Raw genomic sequence first — 20,174 nt, 5'->3', positions numbered from 1 at the left:
CATGCAAGGGAACACAAAGACAGAGGCTTCAGCTTTGTTCCATGATGAGTTCTGGGGAGCACAGTTCCCAACAAGAAGCAGGGGCCCCCCAAATAGCTGCCGAATGAAGGAACCTGTGAAAAGGCGGAGAGAGGAAGAAAAACAGGTTATGATCAGGCTGCTTTTCCAGTAACGAAACCCAGTTGTTTACTACCGACCCTGATCATGGAAAACTTACCTAGGTGCAACAGAAAGACAGCATCCTGTTCGTTTCTGAGAAAGTCGCTGTGTTTTAGGAAGGACCCCGGGCAATCCATACCTCACTGCCTGTTTTGCTCCTAATCTACACTTAGCTCTTACCCCCCTGCTGCCAGGAGACACTGCCTCAACCGAGAAAATACAAAGGAAAAAAAAAAAAAAGTAACTGAAAATCTTGGCGATTTGAAATGACCCGGGACAAAGGCAGTGTAAAAAACAAAAACTCTGCTGCTGTTTTTTGGGGGGGCGGCGGTGGAGGGATGATGGTGGGGATGGTTACCTGAGCACGTTGGCTGGGCAACCTCGCGGGTCCAGGTGGTTTTGTGGAGATTCCAGGGCGGCTTGGAACGCCATCACTCCTGTCCCAAGCATCCAGAACCAACTAGGAAGCTGCTTCTGACTAAGGACCAGTCAATAGCAGAGGTCCAAAGGATGGCACTCCGAGGTGAACGGAATCCGGAAGTGCCTGAACCCTCCTCGGATCCTCCGGGATTCCCTCAGCGGGCGGCCGCTCACGGTGCCGGAGGGGTCCTCCCTCCCGCGCCGCGTGGAGCTCCTGGAGGCGGCGGTGCTGGGGCGTGAGGCTCCCCCGACCCCGCCACGGCGGCCGCGTGAGCCGGTGCGCTGCGCTCCAGACGCCGCCGCCGCCGAGCGCGCTCCCGGGCCCCTGTCACACTGCCGGTTCTGTTTTGGACAACTCTTGGATCTTTAGATTTGCGCCCCTCCGGGGGAGGGGGCGGGAGCGCAATTCGAAAAACCCCTTGACCCCAACCAACATAAAAGGCTCTGGCGCTCAGGGAACCGCTCCGACACCCCGTGTGCACTTCCCGCCCCCGGCCACACCGCGGCCGTTTTGGGGCGCTCCTGGCGCCCCGCGGCACAACAGGCGAGTCTGGGTTTCGCGCCTCTCCCCTTCGCGGGAAACGGCCCTCCTGGGGGACGTGGAGAGGGGGGGAGGGCAAGGTCAGGGGCGCTCTCCTTCCGGCGGGGCGAGGGTCGGCGGCCGGGGCTGGAGCCCTGGGGCGCACGGCGCCCCCACCTCCCCACGGGCGGGTCCGCCCCCAGCCCGCCCCCCGCCACGCTCCGCCCTCCCACCCCCCCAGCGCGGCTTTCGAGCGCTATAAAGTTCCTCTTTCTCGCCTCACAGTCTTAGTTTCACCACTTGAACTTGGACTTGGCACCCACTGCAGCCCTCGACTCCCAGTCCTGGGCGAGGTAAGCCCTGGAGTCGGGAAGGAGAAAGGGGCTCAAATCCGGCGTGACAGAATCAGGGGCTGAGCGTGTGGCGGGGCAGGGCGGGTAGAGGTGAGAAGACCATGGTGGCTGTCCTGGGGCCGCTCAGGGCACTGCGCTCCGCAGCACCGAGGGAGCGTGCCCCATCAGGGCGTTCCTCTTCCCGTGGCACCTGTCCCGCGCTTAGACTCGGGGGAGGATGCTGCCAGCGTTTGCTCGGCGTCCTCGCGGCTCTCCCTCGCTCCTCTGGCCGCGCGCCACGCCGTTAGTCGGCCTGGAGGCGCCACGCGATGTTTGATAGGAACCACGGGGATAGGTGGCCCCTCTCAAAGTGGCCCCCAAAGGAACTCGCTCTGAGCGGCAACTTTGGCGCGAGGTACAGTCCCACCTGATCACTTCACGTACACTCCAGGCTGTTTGCTCTGGGTTCTTACAGGACTCCCAACTCTGTTCGGCCTGGGGTGCCGTGCTCCCTGGCTGATGGAGGAGGAGCCCTGCCTTTTGACGCCTCCACCCTTACCCTGAGCTCTCCCAGTTTCCATCCCGACCCCCTAGGCCGATCTCTGCGCCCTGGAATCTTGTGGTGCTTGCCTGCACGCTCTTAGTCTGGCAACGGGGTTTTGCCACCTGTTGCCCAGGGCTGCTGGATCCTCTTTTAGCTAGAGGACTTATTTGGGGGTAAACGTGCAAGTGTAGGATGGAAAGGGTAGAGGCGGGAGAGAGCTGGGTCGGAAGGGTACGTGAGCCCAGGAGTGGGCAAAAGTGACGCAGGCCATGGTAGTGGCCGGGACAGGTGGGGACGCGGGGACCGGCGACCGGTGTGCTAGAATGGAGCCAGAGGAGTTGGAAGGGGTCCCGAGGACTCCGTGCACTGTAAGGTACATTAAGGTCAAGGAGAGTGCTGGAAGGTGGGGCAGGAGGACGGACCCCTTGGAGGGTGCATTCCGAGGAGGAAGAGCCAGGCGCGTAGCTAAGGTAACCTTCTCAGCGGTCTCTGACCACGCTGATTCCGCAAGCGCGCACGTTGCAGCCTTTAGAAGCTCCTGGTCCAGGGACTAAAGCGCCGCGTCTCCTCTCTCTGTTGCAGAGCGCGGCAAGTGCGGGGTCAGCGGATCCGGGACGCGCGTGCACTGGGCAGTGAGCGGCACGCAAGTTGGGCATGAACCTGGAGGGCGGCGGGCGCGGCGCTGAGTTCGGCATGAGCGCGGTGAGCTGCGGCAACGGGAAACTCCGCCAGTGGCTCATCGACCAGATCGACAGCGGCAAGTACCCTGGGCTGGTGTGGGAGAACGAGGAAAAGAGCATCTTCCGCATCCCCTGGAAGCACGCGGGCAAGCAAGACTACAACCGCGAGGAGGACGCCGCCCTCTTCAAGGTGACTTGCACTTGGGTTGTCTGCCCAAGGGTCGAGGGTGCGGGTGCGGGCTCGTCCCTGGCCCCCACAGCGGTGCCGAGGCGCGCAGCAGTTCTCAGAGCGCAGGGAGGGGCACTGAGGATTGAGGGACCGGTGGAAGGCGACGAGGGTGTGGCGCCGGGAGCAACAGGCCGCGATTGGCCCAGCTCCTGCGTGGGAGGAAAGGCGGGGGTTTCAACTTCTCTGGTGACAGCGTGGATGGTGAGCAGGTGCAAGGCCTGGGATTATGGCGTCGGTAGCACCCAGGGAATGAGTGGGACACAGAGGGTCTTAGAGAATGGGCTAGGCGGCAGTGCTGGGAGGTCTCGGGGTCCTTGGCTGTTTTTCTGCAGGTTCCTTTAGTTTCTTTTGAGGTGTGTGCCTTTTGTTGAGTCCTGGGTGTGAGCTTAGCAAGCCAAGGGGACATGCTAGAGAATCTGTCCGCAGGGCATCCGCTTGTGTTCCCACCTAGACGGACCCTATTTCTGGTCCCTGCTAGACCTGTGACACGGATGGGAGAATCCACTGCACCCTTAGTAGCCCCCAGCCCACCCCCGCGATGTTCCCAGCACCTGTTTCTGCCTGGACTGTGCCAGGCTTGCAGGCTCTGCTAGCGACTGGGTCATGCTCTGAGCACTAGGCAGCATTCTCCCTCTGTGTGTGAACTCCAGCTTGCACATTCCTTTCTCCAAGGCTCACATTTGCGCTGTCCCCTTCTCTGCTCCCAGGCCTGGGCGCTGTTTAAAGGCAAGTTCCGAGAAGGCATTGATAAACCAGACCCTCCCACTTGGAAGACCCGCTTGCGCTGCGCCCTGAACAAGAGCAACGACTTCGAGGAGCTGGTGGAGAGGAGCCAGCTAGATATCTCGGATCCCTACAAAGTGTACAGGATTGTCCCTGAGGGAGCCAAGAAAGGTAGGGCGGAGGGGTCGTGGAAGTTTGACTTAGCAAAGCATCACTGGAGAGGAGCCTGGTTAACCCACTGTTCCCAGCAACAAGGACACAATGTCACCTTTGTGAGTGCAAGGCAGTTAGTTGGGGTGGTTGTGGCAATGTGGGTTCCTGGAGTCCTCTTGCCAAGCTTTGTGGGGCCAGGACTGGAACCCAGGAACCTGTGTTGTCAGCAGTCCACACAGCCTGGAAGGCGTCTCTCCTGACAGGGACCTTCGTGTCAGCCAGGCACATCTGCACACAGCATTTCCTGTGTCCCTGTCCCTGGGCATTCACGTCAGTCCCGGGAGACAGTGGTTTAGCGGTCGCACATCACTGCTTCACAGAGGTGCTGGAAACACAGATGCTTGATTTGTCAACACCAGGCCGTGTATGCATGATTTGTTTTTTAAGATGTATTTATTTTTATTTAAAAGGTAGTTACAGAGAGAGAGAGATCCTCCAATTGCTGGTTCACTCCCCAAATGGCTACAATAGCCATAGCTGCAGAGGGCTAGTCTGAAGCCAGGAGCCTGGACACAGGGGCCGACCTTCTTGGACCATTTTCTGCTGCTTTCTCAGAAGCATTAATAGGGAGGTGGAGATGCTGGGCATCAAGCCGGTACCCATATGGGATGCCAGCACCACAGGCAGGGTTGTAACCTGCTACAATATGGCACTGCCAGCTCTTCCACTCTCCATGTCCCATGCATGCGTTCTAAGAATTCAGCCCTCAGGTGTTTTCTCCCAGAGTATGACGTGGAGCTCACCCAGTTCCTGTTTTCACTCCGTGCCGTTTCCCTTTTTCCTCCCAACCAAGGAGCAAAGCAGCTCACCCTAGAGGACCCACAGATGACCATGGGCCATCCCTACACCATGGCGACTCCCTACACCACACTCCCAGCCCAGGTACGGTAGAGGTCTCATGGCCTCTGGAAAACAGGGTTGGGTTCTGTGTGAGACCAAGTGAAGATGGCAGGCTTGCTCGTTTGCCATGGCTGCTCCAATCTGTGGACCACAGCCCTGGTCAGAGTGGCCAGTCCATTGTCACTGTTGGTGAGGCGGGGCCAACTATGACTGCTTGCTGGGATGCCCTCCTGCTGGGAAACGGGCATTTGGTGGAAGTCCAGGCCTCTGGAAAGCAGGGTTTTGTCATGTGAAACCACAAGGCAGCTGATCTTGCCGGCCCCTCCTGTTGTTGAATTGTGGCTCTGTCCCATCCACTTTCTGGGTTAAAGAAGGCAAATTTCCCTGCAGGCTCCCTGGGGCCAGGTTTAGCCATATGATGAAGGTCTGCATAAACCACTGCTTGACAACAGTGTCTCCATTGTCCATTTTGTTTTTCTTATGTTCTGTGGTCGGCTGCCACTCTACTTTTCTGGATGATAAAATGATCTGACTGCAAGGGATTCCCTGCAGAGCTGGCCAAGCTGTGAAAGTCCTCGTTCCCCACCCAGTACTTCCTAATGCCCAGCTGCTCCATCTCAGCTCCCCTGTGTTCCTTTAGCAGATTCATAACTACATGATGCCACCACCCCCGGAACGAAGCTGGAGGGACTATGTCCCCGATCAGACACACCCAGAAATCCCCTACCAATGTGCCGGGACATTTGGCCCCCGCAGCCACCACTGGCAGGGCCCAACCTGTGAAAATGGTAAGGGACGTGTGCTTAGCCTGGTCTCCTGCCTCCCAGCTTCCGCCACCAGGCTGGAGAGCAGTGAGGAGTCCAATGGCTCTGCTCAGCTGTGTGTGTGTGTGTGTGTGTGTGTGTGTGTGTGTGTGTGTGTGTGTGTGTGTGTGTAGTGTGGGTTGGGTGGGCAGTGCTGGTCTGCCTCCTGCAGGGCAACCAAGAATGAGGCTGACTTTGGGGGTGTCCACGTCAGGCACTGCTCTCTCTCTCTCTCACTCTCTCTCTCTCTCTTTCTCTCTCTCTTCCTTGAGACTTTATTTTAAACACCCCAGAAAACCTCCTGGGCAGCTGAAAACTGTCCCACTCTTTACAAACTGTCAATGATGTACATGACTTACCTGTTGGCTTAGTGAGGCTGGGATTCTATTTCCAAAACTCAGGACCCCCCCAGGCAGGAAATTTCAGACACATCAAACTGGTTGCTCGTGTGTTTTCAAAAATTATCTTGTGTTATTCTTATTCTTATTAGCAACAGCATTTTCATCCTCCCTGAGGAAGTTTTTATACCTGGGACCCAAAGTGAGACAGGTTTGGGCTGCCACTCCTCTTGATTTGTCCTTTAATCCTACATAAGGACCCCAGGATCCTACAGTCTATTTCTGTATGCCCATCTGAGAAATGGGCATATGCCACAGCTCTGTCCCCACCTTTGCCTCTGCAGAGACTGTGACAGTCTGTTCATCTCGAACTGTGCTGTATCCATTGCAAGTATTCTTGGCACTAGAGCTGGAGGCAAGGGAAGCACAGCATGGAAAAGCCTAGGCCATCCTCCCAGGCTCCTGTCTGCCTGCTGGAGACTCCCAGGGCTTGCTCCTTGTGGGTTAGGTGTCCCAGACACCCCCTGGGAGTTCTCTGGCCATCAAAGCGAGCTGTGTCAGCAGGTCTCATTAGCTATGTGCAAAGAGGAGTTCACAAGGTGTGTTAATGGCAAGAATGCGCAAGCTTTCAGCACGTGGGGTCAGTTCTTCAAGTAGCCTGTGAGTTCTAGCAGCGTACTGGCTCATCCCTGTGTTCCAGGAACGCTGGCTCCTGTGTGGTTTGCTCACTTTCTTTCTCTTTCCTGCTCGAGTTCTGATCCGTCTCAGTGTCCAGGATTGCAGAAATGCATTGTTCTCCCACATTTGCGTTGAGTGGCATGCTGATCCCAGAAGCTCGTAACTCAGTTTGATTTGCTTTTTAGGGGTGATTGATAGCTGAATACCTGGGTATTCAGGTCAATCAGCTGACAGTAAAGTAGTGTACGGAGTTCAGACTGTGTCCCCCACAGCAAGCGTTGTTGGACTAATAGCAAGAAAAGAAGTGGTGCTTCAAATTGAGACAAAGGGCAGAACAGACATTGTATTGCACAGTGAATGCTAAAGGAAGGGCCTGCAAGTTAGGTTCTGTGAGATCTTTAGAGATGTAGCTCATAGCACACAGCTCCTGCCTAGAGCCCTGGTCTGCTCTCTCCTGGGCCCAGAAGTAGCTGGCAAGCTCAATGTGTACCGAGAGCTGTTGGCTTTTAACTGGGCTTAAGAACTCACACAGACCTGGCTGGTGGCTCTGCTGTGAATCTGCTGTGTGGCCAGGGACACTGTCTGCCTCTCTCTCAGCCTCATTTTCCCCATGTGTCAGTTATACAGAGGGAGCGACAAGAATAGAGACTTCTGGGTTTCCTTGAAAAACTGTTGTACAGCCTCTACCTCCCGCAGCTTTGGTTTTCCAGCTGGGCTTTGTCTTGGCTGCACAAGCAAGGACCCTGTGGCAGATTGGCGCTTAAAGAGTGCCGAGCATGGGTTGAAAGGTGGCTCGAAAAAGGGGACAGGCCTTCCCATCCAGCCTTAGCGCCCAGCCCAGGGGGGCCTCCCAACGTGCTAGACATCCTGCTTAGCCAACATCTGATTTCTATTTGCAAATGCAGGTTGCCAGGTGACGGGAACCTTTTATGCTTGTGCCCCACCCGAGTCCCAGGCTCCCGGAATCCCCATAGAGCCAAGCATAAGGTCTGCCGAAGCCCTAGCGCTCTCAGGTGAGTGCAGCGGTCGGTCTGGAGGCCCTCCCTTCTCCCTGCGGAGTCAATGGGGTGTGGAGGAGGAGGACAGAGCACAGGTGTACAGGAAGCAAGGAAATCGTAGCAGAGGAACCAGCCTGCGTTGGTGTGACGCTGGCACCTCCCAGCGCTGATCTGAAGGGATCCTGGTAACTTTCCCGTTGGCAGCTGCTCGAATTTTATGGACACCTGGCAGCACTCGAATTTCCTTTATTGAGCAGGGCACGGGGGAAAGTGGGGGTCTTTTCAGGGTGCAATAATGTCATTGGGGGAACCCAGGGAGCTTCTCATTATGAACTTAAAAGTTCATAATCCTTCCAGACTTAGCCACAGCCGATATTGCTCACCTGCTTCAGGGAGACACTGGCTCTGGCTCTTTGCCTCCCTTAAGAGTCTAAAGCCCCGAAGAAGCACGGAGTCAGGTTTTCCTCCAAATGCTTGCAGAACTTGAAAACCAATGGCAGATTCAATCTGGTTACTTTGAGTCCCATTGCTTTTTTCATTTTTAGATTTTTTTTTAAAGATTCATTTGTTTGTCTGAAAAGCAGAATTACAGAGGGAGAGACAGAAATTTCTTCTATCTACTGGGTCAGTCCCCAAATGGTCATGATGGCTAGAGATGGGATGACCCAAAGCCAAGAGCTTCTTCTGGGTCTCCCACATGGGTCCAGAGGCCCAAGCACTTGGACCATCCTCTGCTGCTTTTCCAAATGCGTTAGCAGGGATCTAGATGGGAGGTGGAGCAGCCAGGACTGTAAACTGGCACCCATATGGGATGCTGATAATGCCGTTGGAGGCTTTACCTGCTATACCATGATGCTGGCCCCATTGCAACCCCATTTCTAAAGGAACTTCTGCACCATAGAAATGAGAGCTCTTTTAAGGAATGCACCTGTTAGGAGGTTTGCAAAGCAAGTGTGGTGTTTGCGTCGTTACTTTTAAAGTAACATCTTGGGCTGTTTGAAATGGGATCAAGGATTATTTTTAAAATGAAGAACTTACGTTTCAAAATTCTCTCCTGGCATGCTGGTCCCTTTAGAAATCAGCGAAAGGAAATACAAGCTCCGTTTTCCAGGCTTGGGAAGACTAGAGCTGTGGCATGGTCCTGGCTAACCCTGCCTCATGCCGGGATCCTCCCAGTGCCCATGGCTGTGGAAACAGCAGGAATATCTGTGGCAAGGCTGGCGTTTGTTTTTAGAAATCTTCAAACCCTTTTTTTTTTTTTGAGCATCTAAGACTTGTGTGGGTGCCTGATGAGTAGGAAATAATGGCTATTTATATCTCAGAGATCTCGTGATGGCTGATGACATGAAATGAAATGAAACCTACCCTGGCAGTCACCTCTAGTGGCCAACACCCACACTCCCTGGACGCCTTCGAGTGTGCTGTGCTTTTGAGCCGACATCGAAGAGACACTGATGTGGCTTAGGTCTCATAACCTGCCCTTGAGGAATAAGAGGGTTTTGTGGGTTTCTTTTTTGGGGGTGTGCTTAAGAGATTCATAATGAACCCTGGGCACTTTTCTTAGAGAACTGTGATTCCCATTCATTTTAAATCCCGCGCAATGCCAATGGGTTTCCTGCCTAGGCTGGCATGTACATTCCAGTTAAGGTTCTCCTTGTAGATCTGGTTTGATCCTTCAGTGTACAGATGGGGTTGTAGAGAGAATTCTCAGTCAAAATCACGTGGAAACCCTCACCTGGTTGAAAGCGTTGGAAGGTGCACTGTTCAAGTTATTTTCAAATGTCAACACAAAACCCAGAGGGTTTTATGCCTTTGTTGTCTACGTGGGTCCTTAGAGCATTTTTCTCCTGGGTACCTTTCTTGTCATGAAAAGTCAGTTTATCGTGAAGACAGCACATGGTCAGGCTAGAAAGACCAGTCAAAAACCTCACAAGAAACACACTGGGGAAAGCTGAAAATGTCCCATGTCATTACTCAGAGATTGACACTGTTAACACCCTGTCCCTGCGTGTGGATGACCTACATGTGACTTTAATGACATCATAGCGATAGCTGAGGGAGGTCTCTGCACGTGTGTAAAGATACTTCCTTTTTTTCTCAGACCCCGTGGTGCTTTTTGGCCAACAGAAAATTAAATATGGGGCTGCACTCACCCCAAGTCAAAATCAATTTGCTTAAAAACAAATTCTCATCTATAACACATGCCTTAGTATTTTAAACATGAACAAGACCACCCCTGTTGTCATTACTTACTTAGGAAAAAAAAATGGACAGGTTAAATTCTTAGCAAGGTGTCCCCTAGTAAGAGTTGAATGTGTCTTTCAGAAAAGTTGTGAGGGACAAATAGACTGTCTATTCAAAAATTGAGCAAGTGTCATAAGCCATCAGGTTGAGAAACTACAAGGTGGACAAATTAGATTAGCTCCTTGGAGTGTCCAATAAACGCATGTGTGTGTGTGTACACATACACACACAGAATATGGGGGTCTGCAGTGGGGACACAAAGGGAACTTCCTCCACCTGGTACCCTTTACTTGTTCTTGGGGTGTCTTGAAGCATTGCTGTTCTGCCAGGTGCTTTGCTGACTTTGCCCAGGAGTGTACGGGAGCCCTGGGGCACCTAGCATTGACCCCAACAGTTTTATGCTTGCAGACTGCCGCCTGCACATCTGCCTGTACTACCGGGAAATCTTGGTGAAGGAGCTGACCACGTCCAGCCCTGAGGGCTGCCGGATCTCCCACGGACACACTTACGATGCCAGCAACCTGGACCAGGTCCTGTTTCCTTACCCAGAGGACAATGGCCAAAGGAAAAACATTGAGAAGCTACTGAGCCACCTGGAGCGTGGCGTGGTCCTCTGGATGGCCCCAGATGGGCTCTATGCCAAAAGACTGTGCCAGAGCAGGATCTACTGGGATGGGCCCCTGGCGTTGTACAGCGACCGGCCCAACAAACTCGACAGAGATCAGACAAGCAAGCTCTTCGATACGCAGCAGTTTTTATCAGGTAATGCGTCTCAGGAGCTGCTGGAATAGAGGTGGGGGTGGCGTGTGTGCCTTCTGGCCCAGGCAGAAGTCTTCCTCCTGTTCGCTACAGGACCAAGCTGGCTTTGCCACCAGACCATGTCTCTGGCTAATGCACACAGCTCACCTCTGCCCCAGGAGGGAAGGGAAGGGAGGAGGGTCCGGCTGAGCCCTGCTCGCCCAGGTGGGCCATGGCTTGGGCTGTTACCTGGAGATTCTGGTGGACATGGGGTTCTTCGGTGTCTTTGCGAAGTGACTTCAGTGAGCACCTAGCTGCTGGTGTAGCAATGCGTTTTCGAGTTCCTAGAAAAATTGTAAAGGTTAGAAATCTAATGTTAACTGTTTTTTGGTTGTTATTCTTTTTTGTTGTTGTTCTGAGATGTGTCATCAGGGACAGAGGCCATCCCACAGATGGGGGCCAGGGATAGAGTGTGCTGAACTGATTTAGCAAAGGAGAAATGGCAAGAGCTGCTAGGGGCCATCCCTGTCACAGGAACACGTGAAGTCATATTTTCCAGACGCAGGCCTCATGTAGGTTGGAGCCAGGGACCAGCTTGGGGATGGAATTAGTGACCGTGCCCTTGGCTGTGAGGGTCCGGGTACTGAGTGGGCACTTAGCTGGGTGGATGTGCACACCTTCAGGGAAGAGAAAAACCGCTCTCCCTGCCACTGTAGACTACCCATTCTGTGCCTCTGCCTTCTGCTAACGCTAGCTCTCCTGAGGTCACCCTCCCCTGCCGGACCACTCGAGGTCTCCCTGTGGTCACGTGTCTGCCACTATCCTGTACGTGGTTTTCTTTGGCTCACCACACGTAGCAGATCATCTGCGCACATTGCAGAATGGCTAGAAGAGTGAGTTATCACGTGCTTGACTTCACACATGGATCCCCCTTAGGTGTGTGTGTGTGGCGAGGCGGGGGACATGTCAAGCCTCAACAATTCCCCAGAGCGCTGAAGTCGGCATGGTGCACAGTAGCTCTCACAGAACCATGCCTTCTTTGCTTTTCGAGCGCTGTCTCTTTTGACCAATGCCCTTCCCCCCGCCAGTCCCTGGGAACGCCTCTTCTCACTTCCACCAGTTCGGCTTTTCAGAATATACCTGTAGGCCAGCTCAGACACTGTCTTTGTGCGTCGGGTGGACCTGACTTCTTCCGTGCTCATTTTGTTGCTGCAAGTGGCCAGATTTTGTTCTTTTTCCTCTGTCTGAAGAGTGCACCTTTATGTGCAGATACAGCTACATTTGCTTTATTTGTTTGTCCCCTGATGGGCAGACACCTTGATGGATTCCGTATCTTGGTTGTTGTGGACAGTGCCGGGGTACACACGATTGTGCATAAGTCTCAAATCTCCTGAGCACGCTTCTTTATGTGTTTTAGTTTCTTTGCTTGAAAGACAGACAGAGCTCTCATTCAACAATTCACTACTCAAATGCCCACAAGCGCCAGGGCTGGCCAGCCAGGCCAACACTTACAGCCAAAAAAATCTGTTAGCTCCACTATAGCAAGCCAAGACCAATGCCTTAAATCCACTTCCAGGATTCACATTACCAGACAGCTGGAATTGAGAGTGGTGCTGGGACTCGGACCCGGACACTCTGACTCTGCCATGCCGGCATCCCACGTGGCATCTTAACCACCATTGTGATTCCTCCCTGCCCCCATCAGATGCATTTATGATTCAAAACATTTGCAAATAAAGATAGGAGGCGTCTGGGCTCTTGGCACTGTTAACACTGCTCAAGTCTCCAGTGTTTCGATGACCCTAATCTGTGTAAGCTCATCCAACAATTCCTTTGGGTCCCAAAGCAAACCTATCTCATCTTCCCAAAGAGCTGTGACCTAGGAAAAAGGAGATCTAGCTGTAGTTCCCTGAGGCTGCAGCGTGGCTGCAGGGTTGGGAGCCCTCATTGCAAGTAGCAGAACTACTTCAAGCCTCAGTTTGAACAGTCCTGTCTGCCTTTGGGTAGAATGCCCTGTTCATGCTCATGGTGAAAGAGCAAAGACCCTTGAGGGACCATCTCTACATCTTTCCTGGAGCCTTAAAGAGCTCCCATGCCCTGGAAAGCTAGGAACCATCCCTTCTGTCCCCTCCATGCCTCAAGCTTGGAGTTCCTCCACAATTGTACATTTGGATTCAGAAGACAGGCAGAACGAAGGCCAGACCCTTCTATGAAAGGCATCCCAGGAAAATGGAACCTGCTTCTCTGAATTTCAATCACTGAACAAGTTTGAGGAACGTGGAATCCTCTCTGTAGAGTCACAGGTGCAGGCAAGAAGCAGGTGCCTCGGAGCATCCTGGATCTGCAAGTCCACTTACCTAGACTCTTCCTTTTAAGATAGATGTATTTATTTGCAAGGCAGAGAGAGAGAGAGAGAGAAAGAGAATGAGAGAGGCAAGGAGACAGATCCTCCATTTACTGGTTCCCTTCCCAAATGGCTGCAGTGACCAGCGTTGTCACAGATCAAAGCCAGCCAGGAGCCTGGATCTCCATCTGTGTCCTCCATGTGGGTGACAAAGACTTAGGCGCCTTAACAGATTAGCAAAGATCTGGATTGGAAGTGCAGCAGCCAGAGCTCCAACTGGCATATCTTATTTTGGTAGGATGCTGGAGTCACAGGCAGTGGCTTAATCTACCATGCTAGACTTTACTATTTATCTGGGATAAATAAGATGTTTTTTCTCCCACTCCTTTCTCTGTATTCCAGGGTTAGTTTTTTCTAACCACTGCAAAAGCTCTTCCATGAACTTGCTGCACCTGTGTACCCCAGTGTCTGCATAATGAAGGATTCCCACAGAACATTCTCGCACTATCTAGTGTTATCTGAAGCAGGGCTCTTGTTCAAAGAATTGTGCCAACTTGCCATTCTGATCAGCTTGTGTAGGTGTAATCTCAGGCCACAGCAGTGAGAATGTGGGTGACACGTTCTGACTAAGGCAGTTGGGTTTGATTTGAATTGAACAAAAGAAAAGGAAAAAAAAAAAAAGCAGGAAGTCAGTGAGTCCTGTGAGTTAGCTAGAAACTTCTTCGGTTGAAGAGAACTGTGGAAATCTTTGATATCTACCCTGTCAGGATTTGCACCCTGCAAGGGACAGCCCCCAGAGGTGCAGCCTGGAGCTGCACATCTGATAAGCACGTGTCTGTACAGCTGGGCTGCAAAAGGCTGGGGCAAAAGGGCGTCTCTGTGGATAAGACTCTTGAGTCTAGCTGCTGCCAGGGCAGGGGTCCCATTGGTCTCAGTTCTCCATGCTAACCGCTCTGTTTCATATATACCTCTGTGGGGAGGGGATAGGGTGTGAGGGCTAGGGTGACCTTGTCCCCTCCATCCTTACCCCAGCCTGTTCCTGTCGCCATTATTCCCAGCAGCAGGTGGGACGATACATCAGGAACTGGTGCTCCTGGTCGCCGTTGCCAAGCCACCACGTGAACACCTGGTGCCTGAGTCACACAGACAACCTAGAGAGCAGAGAGGATTATGTGGGCTCCAGAGCTGAGGGTTGAAGTATTCTAATAATCCTAGGGGCAGGCACTTGGTGCAGCCTTCCAGGGCCCACATCTCATCATGTGGAGTGCCTGACTCTGTGGTGGTAACTCCAGCTTCCTGCAATTGCGCATGATGGGAGGCCGCACGCAGGTGATGGCTCAAGTAGGTCACCCACATGAGTTCCTGGCTCCCGGCCTCAGCCTGGCCTCAGCGTACAGGCATTGCAGAAATGAACCAGCAGTTGGGAGATGGGTGATTTTTTTTCTTTCTTTGTCTCCTGCCTTTTAAATCACTCAGTCAGATCATCCTAGGGTGTCAGAGCATTCCAATATCTTCCCATGGTGCTTTCTGCTTTATATAAATCGTTTGGGGTCTTCACACGATCGATACCACAGCCTGTTTCGCTCTTGCCTTCACTCCTTTTGGCTCCCTTCTACAGAGAAGGGTTCTGACGCTGTGGGTCCAAGGGGAGCTGAGTGGGTGTCCTGGTGGGAAGAGAATGCCATGACCTGATGATGCCCTTGTGGATCTGGGAGGGTTCAGTGAGTTGGGGCTGTCTCCAGGGGGAATTCCCCCCAAGGGAAATGCAAGGCAGAATTCAGCATTGCAGCAAGCTCTGGCTTCCTGTGGAACCTGGCGTGCTAGGCTGTGAGGCTTTTTCTGAGTGTGGCTTTTTTTTGTGGGCTTTGTAGAGCTGCAAGCGTTTGCTCACCATGGCCGTCCGCTGCCAAGATTCCAGGTGACCCTGTGCTTTGGGGAGGAGTTCCCAGACCCTCAGCGGCAGAGGAAGCTCATCACAGCTCACGTGAGTATTCGGCTTTTTCAGTCGCCTCATGGAGTTTTCCTATTAAGGAGCACAGTGTCCCGTTCAATGTCAGGCACCCTGGGAAAGTGTCAACCTTAAAATAGCTGGGGTGGAAGTATGGCCCAGTGAGCAGCACAGCCGAGGGGTACCCACGTCACAGTGCCCTCCGCATTCAGTTCTGCTCATCATGGAATATTCTGTGAGTGCCTATAAATTGCTCCCCTTAGAACTGACGTTGTGGCACTGCAGTCCAGCCCCCATGTGCAATGCTAGCATCCCGTATTGGAGCACAGGGTCCATGACCCAGCTGCTCCCTGCTAAAGCACCTGTGAAAAGCTGCAGAGGATAGCCCAAGTACCTGGTCCCTGCCGCCTCTGAGGGGGACCCAGGTGGAGTTCATGCTTCCTGGTTTCAGCTTGATCTAGACCTGGCTATTGCAGCCATTTGGGAAGGGAAACAGCTGGTGGAAGATCTCTCTGTCTCTCCTTCTCAGTCATTCTGCCTTTTAAATACATCACCAGGCTTACCTGTGTGTTTTGTAGCAGCCCTCCAAATGTATCACAGCCCCTTCTTTAATTCTGAGGGTTTTTTATGAATGAATTAATGACTGGGCATATGTTCTTTTGAGGCTGCCTCTTGCAAGGAATTCAGGTATGGAGTCCACAGAACATTTTCTGGCAGGCTCAGCAATGGCACAGAAGCCTCTTTTTTTTCTTTTCCTTTCTTTTCTTTCTTTTTTTTTTTTTGTAGAAAAGGAAAATCGACTCTTAAATACCCCAGGGCTTTGAATTAGATGACCTCATGTGGTTATATTTCTTCGGGAGCTCACAGGCCCTTGTCATGAGCAGGGCCAGCTGATAAAGCTCTGATGCAGTCTCTCATTGAAAACTGAGGGGAACGCTGTCGCATCCTGAATATGCATCCCTTCCTTTCTTGATTGCGAAGGCCACCCATTGCCAATAGAATGCCGTGGACTTCAGAGTCCTCACACTTCAGAGTTCTCTCCTGATGGCCGTGGTGATTTCATGAGCAATGGGGACTCGTTCAAGTAAACTTGAATAACATTTAGGAGTGGATGCCAATGTCATGTTTGTAAGATACAATAGCTCTCCTGGGTTAGGCAAGGTCAGGTTCGCAGCCAAACACTCCCGAAATTGCTGTGTGGCCCATAAAAGAGAGATGTGCACACTTATAGGTTCGATTAATTTTTATTATGAATTCAGTTCACTTCATGTATTAATATTGGAGTTGTTGGTTCTATTATTATATATCGCATAATAATATTAGGGCCCCCATTATTTTAAAAGTTTTTTTTTTAAGATTTATTTATTTATCAGAAAGTCAGATATACAGAGAGGAGGAGAGAGAGAGAGGAAGATCTTCCATCCGATGATCTATTCCCCAAGTGAGCGCAACGGCCGATGCTATGCTGATCCAAAACCAGGATCCAGGAACTTCTTCCAGGTCTCCCACACAGGTGCAGAGTCCCAAAGCTTTGGGTCATCCTCAACTGCTTTCCCAGGCCACAAGCAGGGAGCTGGATGGGAAGCAGGGCCACCGGGATTAGAACCGGCGCCCATATGAGATCTCGGTGCGTTCAAGGCTAGGACTTTAGCCGCTAGGTCATGCTGCTGAGCCATATTTTAAAAGTAATAAAAATTTATTTGGAAAGTCAGAGAGATGGAGAGACAGAGAGCTCTTCCACCCATTAGTTGGTTTACTTCCTAAATGACTACCATGACTGGCACTGGACCAGGCTGAAGCCAGGAGCCCAAAATGCACATCTGAGTCTCCCACATGGCTGGCAGAGACCAAACACTTGCACCCTCTTCTGCTGCTTTTCCCAGGAAATTAGCAAGGAGCTGGATCAGCAGCAGAACACCAGATGCACAAACCCACTCCTGTGTGGGACGCAGGTGCCCAGAGTGGTGGCTTTATTTGCTAAGCCATGATACTGGCCCCAGAACTCATTTAAAAAGAAAAAAAAATTCAAACATAAAGAGATAGAATCTTCAGCTACTGGTTCACTCCCCACAAATGGCTACAATGACAAGGTTTGGGCCAGGCCAAAGTCAGGAGCCTGGAACTCCATCAGCGTCTCCCACGTGGATGGTAAGACCCCAAATCCTTGGACCTTTTCCACTCTCCAGGCACATTAATAGGAAGCTGGATCTGACATGGTGCGGCTGGACTGTGATGTGCCCCCATATGGGATTCCAGTGTTTTGTGGTTTAATGTGCCACACAACTCTGGCAGCCCATAAACACTCAATTTCATAGCATGATTGATTTAAGAATTCCAAGGAATCGCCGATGTCTTAATTCAGGACAAGCTGAAACTTGAGGGTTGTCTTGTTTTTGTTTTCTGGTTAATGTTGCCCACACTAAGAACTAAAGCAGATCAATCTGAGCCCAGTTAACTTCTCTTTTCCCACTGTAGCAATTTTTTGTTGCTTTGTGGTGCTGCTTTATTTTCCATTTGACTTGGATTTAGAATTATCAGATTACCTGGAAACCTGAAATCTTTGTCACACCCCTCATTCCCATCAGCCCTCGCTTGTGCAAAAACACATTCATTGCCCTGAGTCACCCTGAGTCGCATCTCAAGAGTTCCATGCCATTCTAACCATTTGACCTGATTGTTTTTAACCTTGATTATGTCACATGGCAACTAACTTAAACCAAGGTCTTTAACTTCAGTATAAACTCAAAATTGAGGCTGTAGATGATGCTTTTAGCTTGCTCCACATAAGGGCTGTCCATCTGTTCTTGGGATGGCTTCACAGCTGAAATGTATTAGTGCCTGTAACTTTGGACTTCACTTCCTGTCGCCTGACCATCTGAGAGCTCTTTCATGAAGGATTGTCTTGGTAATACGCCTTTTTAAAATCTCTCATTAAAGGTAGAACCACTGCTAGCCAGACAACTCTACTATTTTGCTCAGCAAAACAGCGGACATTTCCTGAGGGGCTACGATTTGTCTGAACACATGAACAGCCCAGAGGATTATCACAGAGCTATCCGCCACTCTTCCATTCAAGAATGAACCAGCATCCAGAAGATTGTTGTAAATATTGGACGAAGACAGCTGACGGACAGTTCTCTTTCCCCTCCGAGTCACTCCGCCGTGGGATTACCCCTGCTCCACGACTGAAAATCGCGGCAGGAATGGGGTGGGGAGTCAGTCCCTTGATTGACAGATGACTATTCCCAAAGGAGAGCCAATCTTCCACAAGTAGGCTTACGTCTGTGTCCTTGCAGACCTGCTCATGCTGACCGTGACTGTGAAACCTGAGCCAATGGTGTGTTTACATGCACTTCCGTGCTGTTCTCTTCCTTCGGTGTAGGATAGTTCTGCCTTCCAGACAATGTGTATGTGTGTGTGTGTGTGTTGGTTTTGCCTGCTGACTCAGGGGATTAAAGTGTGTGTTTGTCCCATTTCTCAGGGAAGTAGAGTGTGAATTGGAGAGAAGGTGGTGCCTTCCTGAAGTAGGTATCCATGCATGGAAAAGCTGGCGGTTGAGTGAAGGGAGCTGGGTCTTTGCTGAGTGTCTTCAGCTTGGGGCTGACCCCTCTCTCCACTGACCAAGGATCCCCTTATTCCCAGCGTGGGTCCTCACCCAAACGCCCTTTTGCTAGCTCTCTTCTGCCTTCCCTGGAAGCCAGCTGGTAGACTCTGTTGCCAGAGAGCATTAGGGTTGCTTTCGGACGAGATAGTCTAGTGCTCATGAACAATAAGCAATTTGTATTTGTTGGTCCATTTTTCCCAATGCCCCCACTCCCCTCTCCCTCATTCCTGAGAAAGTATCACTAAAAGCGTTTTCCTGAAAAGGGGCTCTGGACAGCCCCAAATCAATAGTGCAAGCATGAAAGAGAGTTTGGAAACTCGGTGACATTTCCCCTCTTCTGTTTGTTTGTTTGGCTACTGGTTGGCGACCCATGGCAACACTACAAGGGAGGAGCTGACGGCTCTTAGATTGGCAGACTCGATGCCTTGCGTAACTCGCCCCGTGCTATTTCTGCTGATTTGTGATTTAGGCGCTTCCTTGTTGATGACCCCATTTTGGACAGGACCTTCACATTTTTTACTTTCTCGGATTTTCCAATATACGAGTTCATAAAACTCCAGCAATCTTTACTACTTCCGTAAACCTGACCCATTTGCTTTCCTGTTACTCCTCTTGGTTAGCTGGACCGGTGTGCCCCACCGCAGCAGGAAATCATGGCCTTCCTTTCCTAGTTCAGCAAAAGATCTGGTAGCTCTCGAACACATGCCACGCCTGTCCTAAGGTGTGACAAGTGCATGTTCAGTGCCTGCTGTATCCCTGGTGAGCACAGGTTTTCAAAAGCAAGGCAGAGTTGGGATATCATTTCTTAGAATCTTTCAAAGGGAGCTTCAAGACAAGGATAAGATGTGTGAACCACAGAAGACGTCAGCACTGGCCAGCAAGAGGTAACACAGGTCCTTCTTTGTCGTTTTTTCCCAACTCGACCCCCCACCCCGCCCCCAACTAATCACTGGAAGTTCAGTGTAACCTTTGGAGCACATTTCACATTTCTGTCCCTGCAATCCACAGCTTTCGAAACTCCCAGGGTCACAGAGTTTCAGGCCATGTGTTGACCTAACAGTGCAGACTTAGCTCTGTCCTTTTGCAGACATTGTAGCTTGACTCTCTCGAGATGTGCCTGACAGGCTTCTCATGCTACATCACCCACTCAGCCCCAATTGGGCAACCATTTGTGTCCCCCCAAACTGCAATGATTTATACATCTTATAGATGCACAGTATTCTGGGGTATATTATCCTAAGGAGATATGAATTTATACATAGTTAATGCTGGTTCACAGTGACATCACTGGAGAACGGGAAGCCCACCCCAGGCTTCGCAGTTTCCTGCAGGGTCTGTCCCAGTGTGGGCATCTTCTAAGAGTTCTGCAAGCAGATGCTGTGTGAATTTTCTCTGGCTCAGAAGCTTATGCTACCTGAGCAAAATGGAAAATTATGTCAGTCTGGCCCACTCCTCCTTTCTGGTCTTCACACATGTATATATTGACTTTGTTGATTTTGAGGCACCTAAGGAGTTAACATCAGCAGGACCAGGAGGGGGTGGCAGGTGGCAGGTGGGGCAGCTTTCCTAGGCCTCTGGCTTTCTCACTCTTGGAATTGATCTAGCAGGATTTGCAAGTTGTCATGTAGTGTGGGAGACACCATGGAGAAAATCGAGGTGCTCATGATTTTCAAGAATTATGGATCTTGGAAGGGAGATGTATGACTCTCTCTAGTGCTGGTTTTTGCCTTGCTTCTTGGTCTCAGGATTGCAAGCATTTTAGCCCAAGCTGGGACAGTAATGAATGTTTTCTGGAATGCTCTGGAAATCTAGGTGACCA

General features: G+C 51.4%; 1 protein-coding gene across 2 annotated transcripts; it reads left to right on the top strand.

Moving 5' to 3' along the window:
• The first annotated feature begins 1,378 nt into the window (after positions 1 to 1,378).
• Positions 1,379 to 18,138, top strand: IRF4 (interferon regulatory factor 4). 2 transcript variants are annotated; one of them, XM_040984111.1, is made up of 9 exons: positions 1,379 to 1,452; positions 2,558 to 2,845; positions 3,592 to 3,778; positions 4,614 to 4,702; positions 5,304 to 5,448; positions 7,385 to 7,492; positions 10,130 to 10,483; positions 14,675 to 14,787; positions 17,689 to 18,138. In XM_040984111.1, the coding sequence occupies exons 2-9, from the start codon at positions 2,630 to 2,632 to the stop codon at positions 17,830 to 17,832; spliced, it is 1,356 nt and encodes a 451-aa protein (XP_040840045.1). In that variant the 5' UTR covers positions 1,379 to 1,452; positions 2,558 to 2,629; the 3' UTR covers positions 17,833 to 18,138. The 2 variants fall into 2 exon arrangements, with proteins under 2 accessions (XP_040840045.1, XP_040840044.1); XM_040984110.1 differs by having other exon boundaries at positions 5,301 to 5,448.
• Positions 18,139 to 20,174: the final 2,036 nt, after the last annotated feature.

Source organism: Ochotona curzoniae, unplaced genomic scaffold (genome assembly GCF_017591425.1).
Source record: "Ochotona curzoniae isolate NIBS_2020 unplaced genomic scaffold, NIBS_Ocur_1.0 contig_4064, whole genome shotgun sequence".
Taxonomy (NCBI): Eukaryota; Metazoa; Chordata; class Mammalia; order Lagomorpha; family Ochotonidae; genus Ochotona; species Ochotona curzoniae.
The sequence above is the reverse complement of the archived record's forward strand: the minus strand, read 5'-3'. Positions and strand labels throughout refer to the sequence as shown.